Genomic DNA, 25,547 nt, shown 5'->3' on the forward strand with positions numbered 1-25,547 from the left:
CAATTAGTGCATTTGAGCTCATCTTCATCAAGAAGTCATGAAATCTGTGATAAATTTCTTTTATTTGTTAATTGTAATGAATTTCTAGGAAATGATACGGTTTAGTCTGAATGATGAAAGATCTGTTATAGTTAAGTGTCTAAAGTTGGGACCAGGAACCTGACATATATTTTTAATTTGAGTGGTGGGCTGGTTTTCTTTCAATGTCATATTTGATGACTGATGTTATTAACAATGCAATGTAATGCACCTAAAACAGTGTCTTGTTGGAGGTTTAAGGTCCCAAACATTTTGCTGGATCACTCAACACATATCATGTCAGTAACTTGGTGTCTGACCTTGTGCTATACTTATTAACATAATAAAATTATAGTCACCAAATTATACCAGTAAGATGAGTAAGTGATGTTTTCCTTCCTTTTTAAACTTCTAATTTAAGTATTGCAGCAAAATAACTCATAATTGTCTTGGCATCAGCTTTTGATTTTACTGGAACACTGTTACACAGTGAGTGAATTGTTGCGAAATATGAAGAAACTGCTGAGATGAATGGTGCGAGAGATTCCAGAAGTATACCATGAAGGAAGCTAGGTACATGCAGATGAAGCATAGAGCACTGGCACTGTGTAGTTCAAATTAATTGGTATGTGACATGTACATAAACAAAGGCAAGCCCACTATGCAAACCAGTTATGTCAGACAATTTTAGTGTCTGTTGCTGTTACAGTGTTTACTAGTAGAAACACGATGTCGTAGAGTATGGTCTAATGTCACAATTTTGTATATATATTTTTAATAACAGATTTTTGTAGGCATTTAGACGTTGCAAGAACATGAAGACTTCTTTATTGCTTGTTTCAGTGTTCCTGGGCTACCTCTTGCCCTTCTAGGGGCAGTCGGGTACCCTAGTGGTTAAAGCATTCGCTCGTCACGCCGAAGACCTGGGTTCGATTCCCGACATGGGTACAATGTGTGAAGCCCATTCCTGGTGTCCCCCGCCGTGATATTGCTGGAATATTGCTAAAAGCGGCGTAAAACCATACTCACTCACTCACTCTTACCCTTCTAGGCTGAACACACCTGATGAAGTGTCAAGAAGTTGCCCTCAAACATCACTACAAACAATAAAGTTGTTATCCATAAGATGTATGATTTTAATGCTTTTGCTTTTTTTATTTCATTCAGGATTGATCCTTAGTAAAACCAATTATCATCTTGTATTTAACCAATTCCTGTCACCACTTCCAGCATCCCGAGGTACGAGCTCTTGGCATCATCAATGGCCACAACAGTCTCATCAGTGGTACTTACAAGCACTCGCTAGGTAAGTCTACAATCTTTGCTGAACTCACAATAGGAGTCACTGAGAGAAGGGTGGTTTATTCCATCGTCAGTGGCCATGGTAGCTTGGAAAGTGATTATGCAAACAGGTGGTTGAAGGTGTGAGCATCTCAGGCTTTGTCAGAGGTTATAACTTTAGTCTCCAGATGGTAATCCTTCAAAATACTATTCAGAAGATAAACATTATATCATATGTGTTTTCAGGTTTGTGGGTATATTTAGTATTTGATATGTCCTGTGGGGATCTGTGTAAGAATATAGGTCCCCAACAACCTATGCTTGTCATAAGAGACAACTAAACGGATTGGGTGGTCAGACTGATGACTTGGTTGATTGCTTGTCATCCTATCCTAATTGCATGCATGCACAATATGCTCATAACGTTGATCACTGAGTTGTCTGGTCAACCAGAAATTTACAGACACTAGCTGGAATATGCCATGTCAGCGTTAAACAACAAATATATTCCATATTCTAATAGGTCCAAGTAACCTATGGTAGCTGTATGCAATGACTAAAATGGATGTTGTCAGACTCAAGTTACTCGGTTGTGTGTCATCGTACCCCTCATAACATCAACCACTGATTTGTCTGGCCAAGACAAGATTATTTGAGGCAGCAATATAGCATGATATAGCTGTAATATTGCTAGCTGTGGAGTAAAAGAAATTTACTCACTTCCCATTATTGGATTTGTGGGAATTTTCTTTGAGCATGTCATATGTTGATAGTATTAGGCTTACAGTTGCAATTTGTAAAACATAGATATTTAAAGCAAAAGACTTCTGTCAAGTTCAGGAGAAGTCTCTTTTGTAATGCATTGATGACGCTGCATGATCAATGGTATATTACAGTGTAGTCATGGCAACAGTGTATAAAACTGCTGATGGTTCTGTCTGCAGGGGAGTATATATGGCAGTGTTGTCAGGGTAACAGTATATCTAACTGCTGATGGTTCTGTCTGCAGGGGAGTATATGACAGTGTTGTCAGGGTAACAGTATATATAACTGTTGATGGTTCTATCTGCAGAGGAGTATATATGGCAGTGTTGTCAGGGTAACAGTATATATAACTGCTGATGGTTCTGTCTGCAGGGGAGTATATATGGCAGTGTTGTCAGGGTAACAGTATATCTAAATGCTGATGGTTCTGCCTGCAGGGGAGTATATATGGCAGTGTTGTCAGGGTAACAGTGTATATAACTGCTGATGGTTCTGTCTGCAGAGGAGTATATGGCAGTGTTGTCAGGGTAACAGTATATCTAACTGCTGATGGTTCTGTCTGCAGGGGAGTATATGGCAGTGTTCCGGCAGACTCCGAGGGATCCCCTCATCAGCCTGTGTATAGGGCTCTGCTTCATCCACATGGTGTGTCAGAAGTTCACCACCAAGAAACACTACCTCTTCACACAGGTCAGTCGACACTTACCATAGTACTTTCATTTTATCTGTTAGCTTTAGGTTTCACATGTTTAATTTCAAAAGTTCCATAACACCTGAAAATCACGTAACACATGATGCTTGTCAACGTTGTAATTACGAAACTGGTGATAATCCCTAAATTCTCTTGTTCCTGTACTCAAACAGGCATGCCATGTCTCACTCTGTAATGCAATGGTGTCATCCAACAATGGATAATAGGCATCACCACTTCTGTCTTGTTAATACATAACGCAAAGTCAAACTGTACATTGTTTCGCTTCTAGGGTTTAGTTTTTGCTTTGGGAAAAACTCATTGTCTGTGTGTATAATACGCACTGCCCTCTTTATATGTGTTTTATTTTGGAAAAGTGTGTCATACACACAAGATGTCACCCTGCCAAATACCATTGGTCAAATTTAGCACTGAGTGAACTATCGTCTTGCAAGAAAATTATTCACAGATGTTGTAATGTTCAAAACATTTCCAGCCTTCAAACCCGATTTATCAAATCAGATTACAGCACACATGCTAAACTCTCAGCTAAAAGTATCCTTTCTCCCAAACAAAAGTGTTCAATATTTACAACATGCAGTAGTATCAGAATACTGCAAGCAAATCTCCTTGTGATAGGGGCACTGATATATGGAAGTCCTTTCTAGCACAATTACTTTAAAATTACAACCCTATGACAATATCACTTAGAACTGGTCGTAAGAGGTGACCAAATAGATCAGGTGGTCAGACTCTGTGGCTTGCTTGATTGCATTTCATCATACTCCGATGACATGGATTGTAGCTCACATTATCAGTCACTGGATTGTCTGGTCCAGATTCAAGTATTTTCAGGTCGCCATCCTAAGGCTGGAAAGTGGCATTAAACAACAAACAAACAAAAAACAAATACTAGATGTCCGTTTGTTTGAATGAGAGGAGTATCTGTATCAAGAGATGGGATGTAATGTTGTGTTCTGTCTAATTGACAGGGTCTGGCGTTCCTCAACAACTATGTGGAACTTCGGGGAGAGTGCCAGGAAACCCTCTACAACCTGGGTCGGGCCATGCATCAGCTTGGTGAGTCAGTCCACTTGTCACTCAGTTTGCCAGTGTTCAAAAGTAAGGGGTCTTTGAGTCCTGGATGTTTGCACCGACAGTATTTGAGTTTAGGGACCCCTAAGGGTTAACCTTTTGACATTTGGGCCCTTGACTTCTTGCTTTCACATACCGTTTGTTGTGTTTTTTGGTTTCGTGGTGAGCTATATGTTGATATACTCATGTGATATACTCTGTGTCTGATGTACTAATGTGACCTGTGAAAACATTAGGATCGCTGACTTGGTTGAAGCATGTTATCGATCCCAATTGCATGGATCGATGCTCATGATATAAAACACTGGATTGTCTGGTCTAGACTCAATTTTTAACAGACTGCCCGAGTGCGGCGTAAAACAACAAACTAACTAACCAACCAACCAACCAGCATCTGGATCTGATATACTCCGTTTTTGATATTCTCATGTGATGTAAGCAGTGTCTGATATACTCAGGGTCAGATATACTCATGTAATGTAAGCAGTGTCAGATATACTCATGTGATGTAAGCAGTGTCAGATATACTCATGTGATGTAAGCAGTGTCAGATATACTCATGTGATGTAAGCAGTGTCAGATATAATCATGTGATGTAAGCAGTGTCAGATATACTCATGTGATGTAAGTAGTGTCAGATATACTCAAGGTCAGATATACTCATGTGATGTAAGCAGTGTCAGATATACTCATGTGATGTAAGCAGTGTATGATATACTCAGTGTCAGATATACTCAGGGTCAGATATACTCATGTGATGTAAGCAGTGTCTGATATACTCAGGGTCAGATATACTCATGTGATGTAAGCAGTGTCTGATATACTCATGTGATGTAAGCAGTGTCAGATATACTCATGTGATGTAAGCAGTGTCAGATATACTCATGTGATGTAAGCAGTGTCAGATATACTCAAGGTCAGATATACTCATGTGATGTAAGCAGTGTCAGATATACTCATGTGATGTAAGCAGTGTCTGATATACTCAGTGTCAGATATACTCAGGGTCAGATATACTCATGTGATGTAAGCAGTGTCTGATATGCTCAGGGTCAGATATAATCATGTGATGTAAGCAGTGTCAGATATACTCATGTGATGTAAGCAGTGTCTGATATACTCAAGGTCAGATATACTCATGTGATGTAAGCAGTGTCAGATATACTCATGTGATGTAAGCAGTGTCTGATATACTCAAGGTCAGATATACTCAGGGTCAGATATACTCATGTGATGTAAGCAGTGTCTGATATACTCAGTGTCAGATATACTCAGGGTCAGATATACTCATGTGATGTAAGCAGTGTCTGATATACTCAGGGTCAGATATACTCGTGTGATGTAAGCAGTGTCTGATATACTCAAGGTCAAATATACTCAGGGTCCGATATACTCATGTGATGTAAGCAGTGTCTGATATACTCAGGGTCAGATATACTCATGTGATGTAAGCAGTATCAGATATACTCATGTGATGTAAGCAGTGTCAGATATACTCATGTGATGTAAGCAGTGTCAGATATACTCATGTGATGTAAGCAGTGTCTGATATACTCAAGGTCAGATATACTCATGTGATGTAAGCAGTGTCAGATATACTCAGTGTCAGATATACTCAGGGTCAGATATACTCATGTGATGTAAGCAGTGTCTGATATACTCAGTGTCAGATATACTCAGGGTCAGATATACTCATGTGATGTAAGCAGTGTCTGATATACTCAGGGTCAGATATACTCATGATGTAAGCAGTGTCTGATATACTCAGGGTCAGATATACTCATGTGATGTAAGCAGTGTCAGATATACTCAGGGTCAGATATACTGATGATGTAAGCAGTGTCTGATATACTCAAGGTCAGATATACTTAAGGTCAGATATACTCAGGGTCAGATATACTCATGTGATGTAAGCAGGGTCAGATATACTCATGTGATGTAAGCAGTGTCTGATATACTCAGGGTCAGATATACTCATGTGATGTAAGCAGTGTCTGATATACTCAGGGTCAGATATACTTAAGGTCAGATATACTCAGGGTCAGATATACTCATGTGATGTAAGCAGGGTCAGATATACTCATGTGATGTAAGCAGTGTCTGATATATTCAGGGTCAGATATATTCATGTGATGTAAGCAGTGTCTGATATACTCATGTGATGTAAGCAGTGTCAGATATACTCATGTGATGTAAGCAGGGTCAGATATACTCATGTGATGTAAGCAGTGTCTGATATACTCATGTGATGTAAGCAGTGTCTGATATACTCATGTGATGTAAGCAGGGTCAGATATACTCATGTGATGTAAGCAGTGTCTGATATACTCAGGGTCAGATATACTCATGTGATGTAAGCAGGGTCAGATATACTCATGTGATGTAAGCAGTGTCTGATATACTCAGGGTCAGATATACTCATGTGATGTAAGCAGTGTCTGATATACTCAAGGTCAGATATAATCATGTGATGTGAGCAGTGTCTGATATACTCAAGGTCAGATATACTCATGTGATGTAAGCAGTGTCTGATATAATCAGGGTCAGATATACTTATGTGATGTAAGCAGTGTCTGATATATTCAGGGTCAGATATATTCATGTGATGTAAGCAGTGTCTGATATACTCAGTGTCAGATATACTCAGGGTCAGATATACTCATGTGATGTAAGCAGTGTCTGATATACTCAGTGTCAGATATAATCATGTGATGTAAGCAGTGTCAGATATACTCATGTGATGAAAGCAGTGTCTTATATACTCAGTGTCAGATATACTTAGGGTCAGATATAATCATGTGATGTAAGCAGTGTCTGGTATACTCAGGGTCAGATATACTCATGTGATTTAAGCAGTGTTTGATATAAACAGGGTCTTATATACCAATGCGATGTACTAAGTATCTGATATACTCAGTGTCTGATATACTTATGTGATAAATTCTGTATCTGATAAATGTCTATGATAAACTCTGTAAAGTCTTTGATAATCATTTAGAAGTTGGATGATCCTGAAGACATGAAACTTGTTATGGATACCAACTGTGCTGTTACCTCCTGGAACCCCATGTTTCACTTGCTTTGTCCACAGAGCTGAAGTATGCAGCTGTGTACTACTACAAGAAGGCTCTGGCATGTCCTCCCATCATTAAACATGATAAGGTGAGCTACAGGCAGCAATTCTGTCAACTTACCTATGTACTCAGTAATATATGACAAATATGTTGTAAATATGTTGTATATACATGTATATTTTTTCAAGATAAGATTTTTTGTAAAGCAAGTTAATAAACAGGCTGAACGTAATAAAGTAACATAATTATCTTTGACACATTATAGTATTCAGATTTGTTCATTTCTGTAAAATGGAGAAAAAAAATAATTTGTTATAAATTTTGAAAAAGTTGAACTTTGAAAATCTGTAAGAAGACCAGGAGAGATGAAGGAATTTCTGTGACTTTGATTTGTTCATGGCATAGATTTGAAAAATCTAGTTCAACTTTTAATATTGAAAAAAAGTTTTCAAATGTTTTGAATAACCAGGGACTGTCTGACTTGAATCTGTTGTTTGCAGGGCATATTTGACCTGAGCATGGAGATCGCCCACAACCTGGCACTCATCTACATGAAAAGTGGCTCTCACGACCTCGCCCGCATGGTGGTAGAGCAGTACTGCGTCATTTGAGGTGAGGGGCTTGTGTTCTCCTGACACTGTGTACCATGGAACATTGTCACATATATCTTGACACTGTACCAAGGTAATCTATGTCCTAACACTATGTATCATGGTAATATATATCCTGACACTGTGTACCATGGTAATATGTCTCCTGACACTATGTACCATGGTAATATATATCCTGACACTGTGTACCATGGAACATTGTCACATATATCTTGACACTGTACCAAGGTAATCTATGTCCTAACACTATGTATCATGGTAATATATATCCTGACACTGTGTACCATGGTAATATGTCTCCTGACACTATGTACCATGGTAATATATATCCTGACACTGTGTACCATGGAACATTGTCACATATATCTTGACACTGTACCAAGGTAATCTATGTCCTAACACTATGTATCATGGTAATATATATCCTGACACTGTGTACCATGGTAATATATATCCTGACACTGTGTACCATGGTAATATATATCCTGACACTGTGTACCAAGGTACTATATATCCTGACACTGTACCATGGTAATATATATCCTGACACTGTGTACCATGGTAATATATATCCTGACACTGTGTACATAGTAATATATATCTTGGCACTGTGTACCAAGGTAATATATATCCTGACACTGTGTACCATTGTAATATATATCCTGACACTGTGTACATAGTAATATATATCTTGACACTGTGTACCAAGGTAATATATATCCTGACATTGTGTACCATGGTAATATATATCCTGACAGTGTGTACCAAGGTAATATATATCCTGACACTGTACCATGGTAATATATATCCTGACACTGTGTACCATGGTAATATATATACTGACACTGTGTACCATGGTAATATATATCTTGACACTGTACCAAGGTAATATATATCTTGACACTGTGTACCAAGGTAATATATATCTTGACACTGTGTACCATAGTAATATATATCCTGACACTGTGTACCATGGTAATATATATCCTGACACTGTGTACCATAGTAATATATATCTTGACAATGTATACCATAGTAATATATATCCTGACACTGTGTACCAAGGTAATATATATCTTGACAATGTGTACCATAGTTATATATATCCTGACACTGTGTACCATGGTAATATATATCCTGACATTGTGTACCATGGTAATATATATCCTGACAATGTGTACCATGGTAATATATATCCTGACACTGTGTACCAAGATAATATATATCCCGACACTGTGTACCATGCTTTCTATCAATGCTTTCAGTGGTTCCAGTATTAAACTAATTAGACTCATTCACTAGATCCCACATGTGTATATGTTGCACTTTGGTTGACTAACGGTTGATTGCTCCAGGTACATAATATTTACATTGCAGAATTCAGATAGATGATGGGGTTTCAAGATCATTTCTTTGCTTCCTTTCAACTCTGTCTATGCTGCAAAATGTAGACCAACCTATTGTTAATGTCTGTGTACTGTGTGACGGCAGCTGTCTAAACAGCCAGGATCCAGTCACACAGTATGCACTTGTAAATAGCAGTGTTGTCAGGTTGATTCATCATCAGTGTTTCTGTTACTGACCAGAAATATAACTGGGACTGGCAGTTGCAGTTGGTCCTGGGACAAATATTGTTAAAATGTATATGATTATTACTAATATTCTGCCATGTAAAATAAGCACAAATTTCATGATCTTTGTTAACAATGTGAGAGGTACAACCCGCATATATGTATGACTTAATCATCCTGCACTGAATACAAAGGTCTCTTGTCATTGGCTAATAATATCTTGGGTTTTATTCTTACGACAAACTGGTTTGAGAGTATATTGCAAATGCATATGAAATGGCAGAAATATCAATGCCAACGTTGCTCTCTTCCTTTCTTAGTTGCAAAAGTATGGCAAGTTTGTAAGTGATGATACTAAGGTGTTTGATGTTCTTTTTTCAGTAATTAGAGTGTTGTAATCTGGACTGGTGAAAAGTTGCCAGGATGGGTATCTATTCTTCCAACAAAAAAAAGGGAACTGATGAAAAGATAGTGAAGGTGTAATGATGATAATGTCTACAATGAATTTTGGGTGTGTAATTAATATCTGGTGTGTCGTCCATGTTGGGCCACGTTGGTGGGTGTCAGAGATGATTGGTGACAACCTGGTGGTCTGGCGTTGTCATCTGGAGAATAGATAGACTGAGGTGGTGAAGTGAGGCGAAATGGGCCTTGACGTCGCTTTAAATATCATTAATTAGCAACATGCATGCGTCTGTCTGTCTGTCTGTTTAGGGAATGGAGACTTGGTAGTGTTCTCTGTCGCTTTTGCATGTGCCCCGTCGCGAGCTGATCTTTGCAGTGCATGTTTCACGGCTCTTTAGAATGTTTTGTCAAAGTGTAAGATTAGAGATGTGTTTTAAGTAGGGGAATATCCTCGTAGCTCTCCATTCCTGCGGGTAAGGAATGGAGAGTTACTTGGACATTCCCCTCTATGGGTTTAGTCTGCAAGAGATTTATATGCCCTTCATTCAGACCAGTCAGGCGGCATAACCCCAGCAGTGATTGATACAGAAGGAAATGTGGTTTATTGGGACACTGTCCAGGGAAGTGTTTCATTGATGGAGAGATATCCAACAACTGTTACATCTTCCTGTGGCCTGCATCATGGAGTCGGAGTCAGAGTCGAGTGAGCTCACCAATTAGACGTCATCTTTTAGAGATTATTTTGTTTAGTGATCAGGAAGCCCAATGTGGAATGTGTTGGAGAGCGCTCATGTTTCTTCTGAATGTGTCTGTAAACTAAGGTCAATTACAAGAGGGTCAATGTAGGAACGGAATCCTTACAGGGATTTATCTAGACCTGCGAAGAGGCCAAAATTCAAACCTGTCTCTGCAGCAGTTGTCAAACTTCCCAAATTGGAATTAAAGATTTCCTAATTCATCATAGTTATGCTGTTATAGTTGTAACTAATGTTATGACTTTGTAGTGGGGACTTGTATTTCACTTATAACAGGGCCAACACAGAGGAAGAGACCTAATGCTTAGTTTATTGCAGTGGATTCAAGGTTAAAATACCTCTGAATTTTAGGAAAATAAGACCCTTAAGAAATCTTTTTAAACAAGATAGCATGCGTTCCAAAAATGCCTTAAATGGCACTTAATTTAGAATTATAGATAAATCCCTGCCTTAAGTTGTGTTTTTACATGAACCCTACCCAGCTTACTGACAATATGACTTTGGTCAATATTAATTACTGGTAGGTCAATGGTCACTTAATCATGTTTATCAGAATTGGCCTGGTACTCTTGGACAAATATTGATAGACTACTGCTGGTATGGGCTTAACGTGGTTGTATGGTTGTTATCAGGTGTCCAGCCCCCAATCTAGAACAATTGCTAGAATCACAGCTATATTGATGGTAATAAGAACTGCCATTTTTTTGTCATCATGTACATCTTAAATCTATACTTTGTGAGTGAATGAATCTTGTTTGATGCTGTAGTGATTAATATTCCAGCTGTTTCCCAGCAGCTTGTAAATGATCATAAAAACCATAAATGACATAAAGCCTGAGCATTGATCCAGTCCTGATTAAGCCCTGGGGACTTATTTTAGCCCAGGTCGCTGTGGGTTCATGTGTATCTATTCTGAATGTACAGATGATATTTCAAGTGTGCATAGTGGTATGTTTACGACCAAGCAGACCCACAGAGGGTCCTAACAAAGTAGCTCTTTCATGTGGGCAAGGTAATTTCCAGAGATGGAGATGCACAGTAGGATTGAAGACAAAGATCATTATACAGAATATATTCTAATAAGTGCCCAGGCAAAGAATAGAGGACCTGCTTTTATTATTTCAAGATTACTGATAAACATAAAATATCACTATTGATAATTCTTTTTGCAGTGTAATTTTTTTCTGTTTTTGCTATGCAGTGCTTAAGGTGGATAGTGCTAAACGGGGACAATTAATCCTTGCTCTGATATTTAGACCAGGGAGAAGAAATCAGTTAAATTGAACATTTTGGAGTCCACACACAGCTGAATAGAGGCACATGATTATTTCAATTTTTAATTGCTTCAGACATAGTGCTTATTAGTGACTGGCATTTATAGGTGTCCTTGAAATGAAAACTTAATTATTATTTTTTATGTTCTGGAACAAATTGATACACACACATGCACACACATACACACACATACACACACAGGCTTACATACACACACATACACACCAGATACACTACAAACACCAGGCAGGCACACATACCACATCAGACACATATCACATCACAGACACACACACACACACACACACACACACAGATAGACACCACACCATACACATCACACACACACACACACAGAGATAAACACTACACCATACACAGATAGACACCACACCATACACATCACACAAACACACACACACACACACACAGATAGACACACACACCACAGAGAAACACTACAAACACCACACTCACACACATACTATATCAGACACACACATACCACATCACAGACACACACCACACACATAGACACACACCACAACACACACACCACACACACACACAACATACACATCTCTCTCTCACACACACACACACACACAGATAGACACACACATCTCTCTCTCTCACACACACACACACAACATACAAATCTCTTGCACACAAACACACACAACATACACATCTCTCTCTCTCACACACACACAACATACAAATCTCTTGCACACAAACACACACACACACAACATACACATCTCTCTCTCTCACACACACACACAACATACAAATCTCTTTTGCACACACACACACACCATACACATCTCTTGCACACAAACACACACCCACATACCACATCACAGACACGCACCACACACATAAACACACATCACAACACACACACACACACACACACACACACACACACACACACACACACACACACACACACACACACAGAATTTCAAATAGTCAGTCCCTTATTAGAGGCAATATGGTAGTGCAGTTGTGTAGTGGTCACATTGTGGTAATCTCTGAAATAGCTCCCTAACATCATGTGTAGCTGTGACAAAGAAGGGAGTTAATTACTCTGGCCTGTGAAGTATTGTGAGACTGCCAGACTGCCATTTCTCCTGTAAGGACAGGGGTCAGGCTGTCTGGGGCTGACAGGGACTGTGGCGGAGTGGAGTGGCTACAGGTGCCACACACAGACGGAGTGGGAGGAGGGATATGAGGCTGACAAAGACAGAGGCGAAGCTGAGGAGATAATCTTTTTGATGTATTTCGGGTTCAAGATTGTAGCTCCAGTTGACAATGAGCTCAGAGTTATCTGGGGCTATAAATGCATGATTTGATTAATGTAGCTGGATAGTGAAGGCTGTATTGATGCAAACCCAGAAAATGGATCGGAGTTGGGGTGACAATGCTGCATTCATTCTTTGTCAACCATAATAGATTAGCTTGGATGAACTTAAGAGATCCGAAGCTGTTTTCCACTGCTATAGCAAGGGATTGTGATGCCAGGCTGTAGAGGAGAAATCAGTTGTATGGAGTTAGAGATGGGTTGAAAATGGGTGGGTTGTTTGGGGGTTAACTCCGTACTCCAAACTCAATAAATTATTTTAAAACATAAAGATGGTACTTGTTGTTACCCTGCCTTGTGCTCGGCATCATGGGGATGAAACAAGGACTGGTCAGCTCGGAGTCAGTATACTGCGTGTGAGTGGAGTATCCATGTTAAAACTGTGGCATGTTATCTCAGTGGGCTAGCACTATAAAACCGTCATAAGGACAGGTACAAGCAGCCACACACAAAAATTCACAGAGAAACATGTGCATGCACATCGCTATAAATATGTAATAATTTTCAACAAGATGTTAAACCCCATTTCACCTCACCTCACAAGAAACTTGTAAGAAAGTTGGAAACAAAATCTGAAAAGCACTTTGTTTTTTATTCCATCAAAAGCAGACTTAGGTGTTGGCAAAAAATACATATTCATACAATATGTTAAGCTGCAAGACTGATGAGACTGACTTAATAAACACTGCGAACATGGTAATATATTCAGATAACGTTTGGAGCACACAACTAAAAGAGTCTGTGATGTATTCCACACACATTAGCTTTCTCACTATTGACTACAATGGTTCACAAATCTGTGAACCAAGAAAGAAGACACCTCTGACCTTATGGTCTAATTAGGAGAGTTGTTTTTCAACAATGAGTGAGGATTTCAAATAAAACAGTCCACCCTTATGAACAGTATTGGGTAAATTTCTTCTGATTTTTCCAATCTGACACCATGTAACTCTAGATATGCTGGTAGGACATGGGAACAGCCTTGAAAGTCAGTATCTAGTCTGAATGTCTCTAATAAGCAATTTATATGCTGTCTCCTTCAGCTTCTGATTGGTATCTGAAAGACACTGAGGTCAAAGGATGAGTGTCCTTCAGTGGCTCTTTAATTAGTTGTCTGGGAGACAGGATGCACTCACCTTCACAGCCCCGTGGCTAACTTCATCGGAGGTGATCACAGGAAAGGGAGAGTGAGGGCAAATTAAAATGTTTGTTGGTGGCAGTTGTGTCAATGACAGATACTACGAAATATATAGCGTCCTGTTTCGTGTGTTTATATCTATTATATTTTTTGTGAAATCCATATTTTTAGTGTCGCCGCCATGATATCGCCTGAATATTGATGTGGCGTAAAACCATACACACTCACTTTTTTCTTTTAATCTGTTAGTAATCGCATTCAATTATGGATGATGATATTTTTAATTGTATTTTGTAATTATTTAGTTGCAATGTTGTGCAGAATGATTTTCTTCAGAAGAATATGATTAAAATTTAAAAATGGCTGTCAGTAGTGTTTGCTTCTCATAAAATGTTACTTCTTTGAATGGCGAGAAATTTTGCTTTGAAAATTTAAGATTAATTGTGCCTAACTAGTTCTGATGGCTTGTCAAACAAAGGAGGGAAAGGGCAAAGAGAAACTTGAAAAAAAAACCATGATATGGTGTAATGGTGCAGGAAGTGGGATTCAATGTTCTGTTCAAGTGACTTCAAAATAAATCAATGCAGTGTGTATTCCAGGCTCTTTATTCAATGCTGATTAGGAAAGTCTGCAGCCATATTTAAATTCAAATCATTGGAGGTAGGATAATAGTTTTAAGGTTGGTTTGTCCATTGTAAAATAAAATAACATTTTCTTGTACTGTAGACATCATCTCCTGAGAAACCACTTTCCCAAAGAAGCTGAAACTTTACATTTGTTACCACCATTGATGACACCTGAATTTGTTCATAACTCCAGTGTTCTGACAAGAAACTGAACAATTGGGAAAGGGACCTCTTCAGCATAATTACTTTGGGTCATTTTCAATACTTATGGGGCCACACTCTGAGAGATCATAGGAGGCACAGGTGGCCCAGTCATCTAAGGCACCGTGATTAGCTGTGCAGAGTTGCGTCCCTTGGGCATGCCAGAAACCTATGATTGTGGGTTCGAATCCCAGTTCGCATGATTATGTTTCTAGGTTTGTCTGCATCCGTGCTCTTGGGTTTCACCAAAGTGGTAAACTTCTTCCCACATTAAGCTGACATGCCGCAATATAACTGAAATACTGTTAAAAGCGGCGTTAAATCTCACTCACTCACTAACTCACTCACTCACTCACTCACTCACTGAGCGATCATATAAAACTTATGTACCCTTAGTATGCTGGTTATGGATACAGAATCGTCGTCCACAAGTAATGTTAGCAATACAAAGAAATTTCACTGGGCATCTTTCTCAGATAATACGTATTGCAGCAACAACGTGCGATGCCATATATTTAGCCTCAACAGTTTGTTTGTAATCACTGTCTCTTCGAGGTACTCATTATTAAATATAAAATGGCTTTGTGATTCAATTAGATTTCACATGATTTATGAAATGCTGAAAACTTCTACCTTTCTCAGTTTTTCTGCCTTTCCTCAGTCTGATACCATGGTCACTCTCAGTTGTTAATGCCAGTCCAATAACCAAAACCAACCGCTGTAGACACTTTGCTTCTTTTATTCTTCCTCAGCTTACACCACTCACACAATAACAACCTGTCACGCCGGCCGGCACATGCTCACACACTTTCTCACAACACGAGATTTTCCCAGCAGCCCCACTTCCAACATGCGCAGTGGGACTAGCTTAGCAGACGACATATCAACATTCAATACATATTTTTTTTATTTTTTTTTCTTCTTCATTACTTGCGAGCACAGAAGTCAGTGTCAAACTTTATTCATAAAAATCTGTAAAGATATTATAAAATATTTTCAAATATACTTTAGGACATTTTAACTTATATTTAAAAGAATACAATGTACACAGGCATGTGAAAAGCAACTCAGGGATAGACTTCCCAGAGATCTTCCCAGAGGCCTCACTTCCGACATGCGCAGTGGGACTAGCTTAGCAGACGATATATCGACATCAGGTGAGCCATGTGACACGTTCTGTGTATCGCTAACATAACTTGTGGTCGGCGATTCTGCGATAAGCGATGAGTCAAGTTAAACAACAACAAACAAACATAATACCAGATACCTGTGGTCTCTGTCTCTGTCAATGATACAAGTTTATGATGGAAAAAAGTTTGCTATCATAATTTTTTAAAACTTATCTATGTATCTCTCAAACGATAAAGTCATGTATCATTAAAAAGAAACGTTACATAAGTATTTGCTTGTATGAGAAACGTTAAAATTTAGCGATTACAATATTGATGACAGTTTAGGTGGTGTTCCAGATGATGGATAATGGGAGCCTGAGTGGTAGTCCAGATTCTTAATGGGAGCTTGATAATAAAATGATAAAATGTTTGTCTTTTGGATTGAATACTCCTATTAAATGCATGCATACAGTCCATGGCACAACTGCAAATATAATGGTATTATTTGGTTGGTTGTTTTTTTTACGCTGCACTCAGCAATATTCCAGCTATATGACGGCGGTCTGTAAATAATCATGTCTGGACCAGACAATCCAGTGATTGACATCATGAGCATCAATCCACGCAATTGGGATCGATGACATGCATCAACCAAGTCAGCGAGCCTGACCACCCGATCCTATTAGTCGCCTCTTACAACTAGCATAGTTGCCTTTTAGGGCAAGCATGGGTTGCTGAAGACCTATTCTACTCCGGATCTTCATGGGTCGTATATTATTTGGAGTTGATTACGGTTAATACAAAACTGACAGTCTTCGGTATGAAGGGACCATTTCGACATTTAAACATTCTGATTTGTTTGAGCAATGTTGTACTGTTTTCGATTTAGCAAGGTTACCTTTACTAATAACAGGATATATACAGATGAGTACACAGTAACTTCCTCATAATTATTGTTTTATGGTAAAAAGAAAACACACAACAATGTCAGGACACATTTTCTCAATTCTATTCATACCATTCTTTGACAAGGCACTACACCGTCAATTTTAAAGCTATTCTGTTCATTTCTTTTTTATTTTGGAGGGATGACATTGTAGATTATGAATCCATTCTAAACTAAATACCAACCATGTGGTCCCTTTTGCCTTCCCCATTTGTGAAAGTCATTGATCATACTTGTATGTGGATTCAAAAGGAACTTCTTGTGCCTGAAATTGACAGTAGGCTATCAGCCCTGACATGTATATTGATAACTAGCACACCTGGTGTCTCGCATTGTGTTACACAGAATATGTTTTTAATCTAGACACTGAAATACACGCACACACCGTAGTCGATATCATACATCAATGCCATATGTTATTGTTAATATTCACATTAATTTAGACTGGTACACTCTTTTGTCTCGTCCCACATTCAATTTAAATGTTTTATCATATTTTTTACCTTATTAATCATATCTTTTTCAGTGTGTCAGGATGTTGAGCTAGCAAAGCCTATTATCCTAAGATAATATACACACAAACCTGTTGCAGAGTTTTACAAAAACCTTTCCCGGTAATACTAGCCGAAATAGTGTTTTGTCAGAGGATCATTATCACCATGTTGCGTCAAGGAAGAGTTTCCCTGATTATTAATATGACCAAAATATTCCCAATTCCACACCAGAAATAATATTCTTCAGAAACATGTTTTACACTACTCCCCATCTTTAATCCCAGAAATAAGTCAAATAGCATCTCCCTGAAAAGTGAGAAGATGAGAAAAGCTAAGCCAGTGGCGTTGTGTCAACATCAAGGGTTTCAGTGCAAGGATTAGCAACCGAAAGACAGTTTCCTACGCTGAATCATCATTCTGGTACTGGATGTAACAAAGTATCAATACTGTCGTACATGGATCTCCGTCTATCACTAGGCTCATTACCAGCAATGGGTGATAAATGGTTTAGCTGTATTGTTTGAAGGATACATTGCTGCCTCCAGCTAGCTATTTCTCAAACATATTGACCAGTTCCTGAAGCTTTGTTCCAAATTACCCCTGTATTGGATCAGTCTTGTTGCCTTTATTTTTTGATTAAGTTACAAAAGATTACCCAGCGGGTCTCTGTGCAATGGTTCTCCATAAGCTGCTACTAATCCTCTGTGATTAAAGGTATATCTGCCTGCAGTCCTTTGAATATTCTATTTGGACATGTGATGTGAGAGATTGGGTTCGGATGGAGGAAGAAAACCTATTTGGCGATTTGAGCTAATTTGGATGAAAGGACTGTTTTTTGTGAAACCTTGATGTTGGGAATATCGGTGATATTTTTAGATTTGTTTTCTCTCCTATGCTGGCATTTCGACATGATGATGGTTCTGTAGATGATGACACAGGAGGTGCTGTACTTAGTTATATTATACCTATATAGATATATTAAATGGTTTAGTTTTGTTACCTTTGTAGAAAGTTTAAATGTTTATTGACATGTGATATATGAATTATTAATTTATTTCTCTTCTAACATTTTTAATAAACTCAAGTTTTCCAATGACACGATGTTTTCCCCAATCTCAGAAAACATTATCAGCTGATAACCGCAATCACGTAACACCGGAAGGGCCTTTTGTGATATTTACTGTGCATGCTATGATATATATGCGTGTGTGCGTGCATGCTTGTGTGTGCTATTTTATTTTTATACATATATAACATATTGATATATATATTGGCACTAATATTCCGAGGATTTGCCACAGTGATGTGTTTCAGAGATGCCATGAAACATCATTTTGTCATTGGGATATTTACCATTGGCACCATGAAACAAAGACTTGTCATTGGGACAGGGCTTCGGTCCTACCCTCACTGAAGCACATGTAACACATGTGGTGTCTCCTTGTGCAAGTGACTTTGTTCAAAATATGCCTCTGTTCACCCAGCAGTGAATGGGCACCTGGTACAATGAGATGGTAATATGACTGTTAACCTTCTTGTGCCTCACAGCCAGCTTTGGTTGTATACTCCCCGGGGTGCTGAGAATGAAAATAAAGTGCACACTGATCCATTGACCAGGGCGTATAATTTTCAAATGGTGTATACAGTCATTGTGAAGCATTGGCACTATGATGTTATATGTATTTATATTATATTATACCTATATAGATATATTAAATGGTTTAGTTTTGTTACCTTTGTAGAAAGTTTAAATGTTTATTGACATGTGATATATGAATTATTAATTTATTTCTCTTCTTGGTTCTGTTACGTTGATGTTACAAGGTTAATAGAAAACAAAGGTACTGCTGAAACTGTTACATTTAAGCGATGATAGATGTTTAGCCTTACTCACTAAGGATCACCAAGCCACCCACTCACTCACAAACCCACCTACTAACTCACCCACTCATTCGCTGCAAATAAGATATATTACTTTTGATCCAAGACCTATTTGTTTATTATTTGTGAAACTAAATTAAAAGCCTATTCATGTTCTATTTGTTGCATTTAAAAAAACAACAAGAGACGATGCATGTATATTTCATTAAACTTTCAACATTGACAAGTTTAAAACATATCATTCCCATATTTGCTATCAATCACTCAGGGTTTCTCTCAAAACTTGAAGCTGTTGATAAAAACAAGAGAAATACTTTCAAATTTTGTTTCATCTTTTGTGTAAACATATGGTCAGTAGGTATTAAGAGATAAATAAATTATAATTCATTGTCGTTATGGCCAAGATCCTAAATAAGTATTTAAGCAGTTTAATATCTTAAAATAATTGTGTCAGGACATGCATGAAAACAATTTGTGATATATTTTATTGCTAAACAGGGTTTGAAGACTTCCTGGTGATTAAAAAAGCTAAAATATTTTTTTTCACTTTCCTGAGTTTTACAGTCAGCGGATCCATAAACCAATTGATTAAAGAAAAAACGCCTCTAATGATTGCTGAAATATTGTGTTTGAAAGCAGCCGTCAGGCTTAACAAAATTGATACTTTGTCAACAAAACAGGAAGTGTAATGCCTGACCACACAACCGGGGACACAAAATATCAGATGTCAGCATAATATCCAAAATAATCACAGCATGCTCCACAAATAGCTTTGATAAAACATTCTCAGCTGTTACACTAACTGACTTTAATCTCTTTGCAAATGCAAAATAAAATTAAAAAATGTAGCAAAAGTTGATAAATATGTTTGAAGTTGATTTCAAGCACTAACCACACTTTATGGTTTAAAGCTCAAACAATAATCACTTCCTTTGTAAATCATCTCCTTGGGAAAAGGTTCCTGATGCATGTCACAATCAATCCAGTCTTCTGTCACCCACATTACAGTGTTGGCCTTGTTACTCCTCTCTCCTGGTCAGCACTGTTAATTGTGGACTGAGACACAGGTCTCTCAACATGTAATAAGGTCTCATAAGCCGTGGGTTTGTAGATTTGCTTACTTGAACACTTCTACACATGCTCGTGGGTTGTGGTAGACGTACAAGTCCTGCATCACTTCAGGCTATCCTCCCACTTCAAGCTGACACACCATGATATTACTGAAATACACTTCAAAGCTGTGTTAAACTCAACTAGCTTGTCACTCATGAACGAATGAACAAATGAACGATATTTACCATTGGCCAAGGGACATAAGAATTCATGATTGTGTATACCCAACGATAGCAACTAATTTTTAGCTCACTAGTCCTTATAATTATAACATATAGTAAAACCCTTTAACAATGGCAATTGTTTAGTAGTTCTTATGATTCTTTAACCATTGGGCAGATTTCGAAGGACTGTAGGACTAGAGCCAATTTCTATCGCTGATACTAGAAGCGATATATGTTACCCTTTTGCAGGGGTCCGGAAAATACGACTTTTCACACGCATTAGAAGTTGTTACGTAAGTTATTGCGCGCTTCAGTTATAGTGTGTGGTAAAACATGGCTTCCAAAATTTACTAACATTTTTAATAAACTCAAGTTTTCCAATGACACGATGTTTTCCCCAATCTCAGAAAACATTATCAGCTGATAACCGCAATCACGTAACACCGGAAGGGCCTTTTGTGATATTTACTGTGCATGCTATGATATATATGCGTGTGTGCGTGCATGCTTGTGTGTGCTATTTTATTTTTATACATATATAACATATTGATATATATATTGGCACTAATATTCCGAGGATTTGCCACAGTGATGTGTTTCAGAGATGCCATGAAACATCATTTTGTCATTGGGATATTTACCATTGGCACCATGAAACAAAGACTTGTCATTGGGACAGGGCTTCGGTCCTACCCTCACTGAAGCACATGTAACACATGTGGTGTCTCCTTGTGCAAGTGACTTTGTTCAAAATATGCCTCTGTTCACCCAGCAGTGAATGGGCACCTGGTACAATGAGATGGTAATATGACTGTTAACCTTCTTGTGCCTCACAGCCAGCCTTGGTTGTATACTCCCCGGGGAGCTGAGAATGAAAATAAAGTGCACACTGATCCATTGACCGGGCGTATAATTTTCAAATGGTGTATACAGTCATTGTGAAGCATTGGCGCTATGATGTATATGTATTTGTCATTGTGAAATTATCATTGATGCTGGGATATGTGACCTAGGCTTTATGGAAGGGGCGGTCGGGTAGCCTAGTGGTTAAAGCGTCACGCCGAAGACCCGGGTTTGATTCCCGACATGGGTACAATGTGTGAAGCCCATTTCTGGTGTTCCCCGCCGTGATATTGCTGGGATATTGCTAAAAGCGGCGTAAAACCATACTCACTCACTCTATGGAAAGATGCAGTTTGAGTGTGAAAATGAAGTTGGCTGATAATGGTAAATATACTCCCTCCCACAAGCTGCATGGGGCTATGGTTATTGGTAAACTGGTAGCCTATGCAGTTCAGACGGTGTCCTACTTTGGGCCAGGAAAAGATTGGTTAAATACTAAAGTTGGGTGTTTTGCTTGTTGAAGAGTGTTATTTGGTGACTTGGCTATTGCAACCTCACCAGATGTTCCGTTTGATTTTGTTAGCGCATAATCATGATGCAGCAGCTGTGGGTGACTGTCACAGATTACAGACTTGGTGTTTAATTGCTTTACATTGACAAATGAGATATTTGTTTTCCACAGTTGAATGAGATATTTGTTTTCCACAGTTGAATGAGTTCTTCATTCTGTTATGTTTCTTGGTTGTTGTTTTCCATATATTGTTATGTGTTCTTTATAATCAAATTGATTGGTAGAAGAGAATTTGATTGACAGAAATCCTATTACAGATTGTAAACAATGTTTAAGCCACTGAGCAATGATGACACACAATCATCCTTCTCACAGAGGGGGCACGCGTGGCCCAGTCGTCTAAGGCGCCGCGATTCGCTGTGCAGAGTTACGTCCCTTGGACACGCCAGAAACCTATGATTGTGGGTTCGAATCCCGGTTCGCCTCGATTATGTTTCTAGGTTTTTCAGCACCATACCCGTGCTCGTGGGTTTCACCGAAGTGGTAAACGTCTGAAACCTGCATCACTTCGGGCTTTCCTCCCACATTAAGCTGACACGCCATGATATGACTGAAATACTTTTAAAAGCGGTGTTAAACCCACTCACTCACTCACTCCAACAGGCGTACGAGTCGTATTGAAAAAAGCCACTTGTGGCCATTGGACAGCCAATATCAAATTTGGCATATGTGTATGTGTAGTGGGCCTGAAGATATGTCTTCTCTTTTTCACTGCAATTTTGCCTTGATTTGACCTTTGAACTTCGACCATGCCCAAATGGCCATTACTCAGTCAGTTCTAATTTCTAATGAAATTTGATGTAAGTGTAGTTGTGAGTGGGGCTCAACATGTATCTTCCATTTTGTTTTACCTTGTTTTGACCATGGTCTTAAATCCTCTCAAAAGGCATATTTGGTTCTGTAAACTTATTCCCCACTGACATTGCCAGGCTGAGGAAGCTGAACTTAGTGGGTTTGTTTCTCCTTGTGATTATATACAGTCAAGTCCCATTAATCTGCATATGATTGTGTTGGATTAACAAGTATGTCGGATAAACGAAATTAAGTAGTATCAATGTTCATGATAAAAAAGTGGACAATTACACGATGGATAACGATACAAACACGTATTATAAAATGAAAAATGATTATTTGATTTTAATAAGATTGAGGTAATCTAAGCATGTGATTAATCCTGTTTTCTTCATTTAAAACATTAATTGTTTATTGTTAGGCAAGTTTATCTCTGCAGCTGTTGTAATATGCAGCTACCAGCCGACTCATCTCGCATCAAAACATGGGCTGTGTACTCGCGGGCAGATGACCACAGAGTACGCTGATCACTGTGTCGGTTAAACAAGACTGATTAATGAGTGATTTCGGTAATTTGTTGCAAATAAGGTGTGTCGGAGTGTGAGACTGTCGGATTAACGGGTCTAAATAGCACTGATTTAATCGGTTCCCATCATTAGTGTCAGATATAGCTGATTGTCGGAATAACGAGTGTCAGGTTAACGGGACTTGACTATATTTGGTTCAAACAATTAGATTTTAGAATCATTTATCTTTTGTAATTTGCAGGTAATACTTAAATACTTAACCGACTGCAACTTTTGTTGAGTGATTGTCTTTGTTTGTTGGCATATCGAACTGTTCACTTTATCTACAGGTGAGCTACAGTGTCATGGACCTATTTTTATAATCTAATCTTTTACCCCAAAGATAATTAGATAGAATATTGCCGCTAGCAGCTATAAGTTGGAAAATATTTGCTCTCTTCACTTCAAATTCATTATCTTCTGTTATCCACTAAGCAAATGTAAGTCATCATTTTATTATTATTCATGCACTCAATTTATCCCTACTTTTCTTTTAAGATATTAAGTGTACTGTTGTCTAACTGGGGTGAAATTTTACCCATATGGCTTTCCACAAACATTAATTTCATTTTTTAAAATAAAAATTTAAACACTTTTAAACAAAATGTAACTCAAGTTATGCTGCATGGAACATCATGTCAGCCATATATAACAACATGTAGGGAGTCAAGCCTGGGTCTTTGTCGTGATGAGCCAGTGCTTTAGCCTCTAGCAGAGGTTTATCTAAACCTGCGCAGGGGCTGAAAAGTTGGCCCAAAGTCTGAAGTTTAATTTCAAACAATGGAATAAAAAGAATTGCCATGTCGTGTTATTATAGATTATAGCAGTAACTAATGTTTATGGCTTTCCAGATGTGACTGCATTTCACTGATAACAGGACCAATAAACAGAAAGAGGTTTAATGTTTAGTTTCACTTTTTTTGCATTATTGAAATATTAAAATACCCATGAATTTCAGAAAATATGGACTGAACAAGCCAGGGGTGCTTAGTTTGGAATCATAGATAAATCCCTCACTAGGCTATCACACCAGCCCCAGAACAACATTTGAGCCCCTATAATATTAGAACATGGACATGGGTGGTAACTAATCACTCGTTCTTGATGTCGTGAATAAAATGTGTTTGGAAAAAAAAGAAAGAAATAGAAGGGATAGCTCCTCTTTTCTGAGAAAATAATTGAAGCACTGTGTCTCTAACAAAAGTCCCACATACAGCACAATTTCATTAAAAACAGATCTTTACTCCAATGCGATACCTCTTTGCATGGAGGCCTCAAAAACCTTTCATAGGAGGTTGCCTCAGGCTGAACTTTCCTATCAGCCAATCAGCATCAAGGCTTCTAAAGTGAACAAAGCAATTAGACCAGTATATCAGAAAATGAATATACATGCATGCAATATAATAAAGGCAACACTATTATTTTGGGATGCTGACTTCTGATTGGCTCAAGGACACATGCATCATTCATTTAAATTGGGCAGTCAAAGTTATCATGGTTCCCCAGACACTACCATGTATGGAGGGGTTGTCAGATCTTCACGCAGAGACTTGTCGTATCGTAGTAAAACATGTGATTTAAAATAAGATTACATAGATACATAGAGAAGCATTTGTGTTGTCATGGTGTGTCAGTTACAGTAGTAATTTCCAAACCAAAAACGTTCTTGTTTAGGAAACATATTATCAGGTCACGATGTGGAGCACGACAGTTGAAATCATGATCCAGTGTCTTGATTCACCATATACATTTGGAAATTTGGGTTCTGTAGCCTCAAGCTTTAATGGGCTGACTCTATTTCAAACTCTGACTGTCATTGCTTGTACTTACATATAAGCTATACTGGTTTCAATTCCAATGTGATATTCAGTCTTTAATAATTGCCTCTGACTGTCAAAATTCCGCAATGGAAACTACTCTGAAATAAATTAACTGTGTAGATACATGACCACATTATAAAAGACCATATTTTCATTGAGGCTCAAAACTAAATGAAGAAATGAAATGAACAATGCCGTGAGGCTTAGAATGACTGATTGCTTGTCTGTTGTTTTGTATGTGTGGTTATTGTTTTAAAGAGAAAACTAAATTGATTACATATACTAAATCTTTTCAATGAGTTTCTTTTAATTGATTGTATTCTGATCAGGCCAGATTTAAGTTGTAAATTGAATTGTATATATCCACTGGCAA

General features: G+C 38.2%; 1 protein-coding gene across 1 annotated transcript in view; it reads left to right on the forward strand.

The window, feature by feature from the left end:
* The window catches only part of LOC139480090 (general transcription factor 3C polypeptide 3-like), a 66,290-nt gene that overhangs the window by 24,509 nt on the left and 16,234 nt on the right, over nt 1–25,547 (forward strand). Inside the window, exons 21-25 of the mRNA XM_071263102.1 lie at nt 1,249–1,324; nt 2,630–2,754; nt 3,748–3,835; nt 6,942–7,012; nt 7,425–7,536. Of these exons, the coding sequence (XP_071119203.1) occupies nt 1,249–1,324; nt 2,630–2,754; nt 3,748–3,835; nt 6,942–7,012; nt 7,425–7,535 (471 nt within the window). The 3' untranslated portion in view covers nt 7,536. The remainder of the gene's footprint in view (nt 1–1,248; nt 1,325–2,629; nt 2,755–3,747; nt 3,836–6,941; nt 7,013–7,424; nt 7,537–25,547) is intronic.

This window comes from Haliotis cracherodii, unplaced genomic scaffold (genome assembly GCF_022045235.1).
Source record: "Haliotis cracherodii isolate W230 unplaced genomic scaffold, xgHalCrac1.p SCAF_4, whole genome shotgun sequence".
Lineage (NCBI taxonomy): Eukaryota > Metazoa > Mollusca > Gastropoda > Lepetellida > Haliotidae > Haliotis > Haliotis cracherodii.